Genomic DNA, 2,181 nt, shown 5'->3' with positions numbered 1-2,181 from the left:
TCACACACACACACACACACACACTCACACGCAATCACACTCACACTCACACACCCACTCACACACACGCACTCTCACACACACGGATCAGCTCAGGTGTGTGTCCTTGCAGAACCTCCGAACTCGTTTTTCAGCAGTGGAAGTGTGTTTTCACTTTTCTGTTATTCCCAAAAATACTTCTGCTTGATAAAAGCAGACATTGAGTAATTGCGTTTTTCATGCACATTTTAAAAGAATATCTCACCTAAAACATTTAAAAACATTTCCTTTTTTCAATGAAACGCAACATTTGCATTTATTTAAGGCCCAAATCCCCATTATTTTAAAGGTAAAAGAACATTCTTGACATTCTGCAAATATCTCCTTTCGTTTTTTTTTTTTTTTATATATATATATAACCGTAAGTCATGCAGATTTATATAGAAGCTGATTTCCTCCACCAAAAATATAAAAAAGGTAGTTGCGACTTTATTTTGCATTTCAATTTTTTTTTTCTCAGAATTCTGAGTTTGCATCTCACAGTTAATAACTCAATTGCAATATATAAAGGTTATTAACTGTGAGGTGCAAACTCGACTTTATATTATAATCTTGTAAGTCTGAGAAAAAGTCTGAATTGCAAGATATAAACTTCACCACAAAATATAAATAGGTAGTTGCGACTTTTTATCTTGCAACTGACTTTATTCTCCGAATTGCATCTTTGAGGAAATTCTGAGAAAAAAAGGTCAGAATTTGAGTTTACATCTGAATTTTTTTTTTTAATAGTTTATAACTCACAACTGTGACTTTTTTTACTCAGAATTGAGTTTATATGTCAATTGGTAACTGTGAGATATAAATCACAATTCTGAGAAAAAAATCAGAATTGCATGATATAAACATCTCACAATTCTGACCTTTTTTTCTCAGAATTGACATTTAACAATTATTAATTGCAATTATGAGATATGATTTATATATATATATATAATTATTATTATAATTTTTTTTTTTGCTTGGCAGAAATAAGCCTCCATAGATTTATAACAACTCAAGGATGAAATTATGACAAACAATATATATATATATATATATATATATATATATTTTCATTGTTTAATAGAGCAAATGTGCAAAATGTAAAGGTACATAAAGAAAAATGTCTATAATGGCCTAAATTTTGGCGTAAAAGAAAAATGGATCATTTTGACCCATACAATGTATTGTTGGCTATTGCTACAAATATACCCCAGCGACTTAACACTGCTTTTGTGCTCCAGGGTCACATATGTATGTGTGTGATTCTTCATGAGTGTTTGCAGTCTTAATCCTGTTCCTGGAATCGCCATCAAAGCCGTCAGACTTATTTCAGCTCCTGGACTCCATGTTCAGACATTCCCATCCAGTTCCAGTTAAACTCAATCTCTGTTTCTCGTTGTTTTTCCAGGTATCTCATGAGTGGAGCCGAGTCCAGTTCAGAGAGTGAGGCAGAAGAGGATGAGAGCGAGGAGGAGACGCAGAAAGCGGTACTTGCTTTGTCTGTCGTATATGTTTTAGGAATGACGTCTCAAGAAACACGCAAAACCGACTGTCTTCCCATCAAAGTCTTCATTTGTGAATGAAAAGAGCTGTCACGCGTCATCGTCTCAAGCAGGAAACACATGAGTGACATTAATGCATTAGCATTGATTTTCTCATGCTTCCCTAGAAAACACCAGAAAAGAGGCAGACGACCCCAAAAAAGCAGCCGATTAAGGAAGAGGAGGAGTACGGAGGTTCAACAGATGCTGAAGATCCAGGTAAAGACAAGGAGTAGAAATAGAGTAAGCTTGTTATCTTCTACTGAAAACAGCTATTAATATTTAGGAGTGACGATCTTATTCTAGAGAGCTTTTGATTGGACAAGAGTCTAGTGCAGCATGAGTCACAATACTCTGAATACAGTGGGGAAATATTTATTTGATCCCCTGCTGATTTTGTAAGTTTGCCCACTTACAAAGAAATGAAGGGTCTGTAATTTTTATGGTAGGTTTATTTTAACGTATAGAGACAGAATACCAACCGAAAAATCCAGAAAAAACACATTATATAAAGGTTAGAAATTGATTTGCATTTCAGTGAGTGAAATAAGTATTTGATCCCCAAGCAAAACATGACTTAGTACTTGGTGCAGAAACCCTTGTTGGCAAGCACAGAGGT

At 34.7% G+C, this 2,181-nt stretch overlaps 1 protein-coding gene across 1 annotated transcript in view; it reads left to right on the top strand.

Annotated features, from left to right (window-relative positions):
• xrcc1 (X-ray repair complementing defective repair in Chinese hamster cells 1) overlaps positions 1-2,181 on the top strand; it is a 26,706-nt gene that overhangs the window by 10,289 nt on the left and 14,236 nt on the right. The window contains 2 exon segments of the mRNA XM_016533794.1: positions 1,430-1,508; positions 1,691-1,757. Of these exon segments, the coding sequence (XP_016389280.1) occupies positions 1,430-1,508; positions 1,691-1,757 (146 nt within the window).

This window comes from Sinocyclocheilus rhinocerous, unplaced genomic scaffold (genome assembly GCF_001515625.1).
Source record: "Sinocyclocheilus rhinocerous isolate Xijiao unplaced genomic scaffold, SAMN03320098_v1.1 scaffold4351, whole genome shotgun sequence".
Lineage (NCBI taxonomy): Eukaryota > Metazoa > Chordata > Actinopteri > Cypriniformes > Cyprinidae > Sinocyclocheilus > Sinocyclocheilus rhinocerous.
The sequence above is the reverse complement of the archived record's forward strand: the minus strand, read 5'-3'. Positions and strand labels throughout refer to the sequence as shown.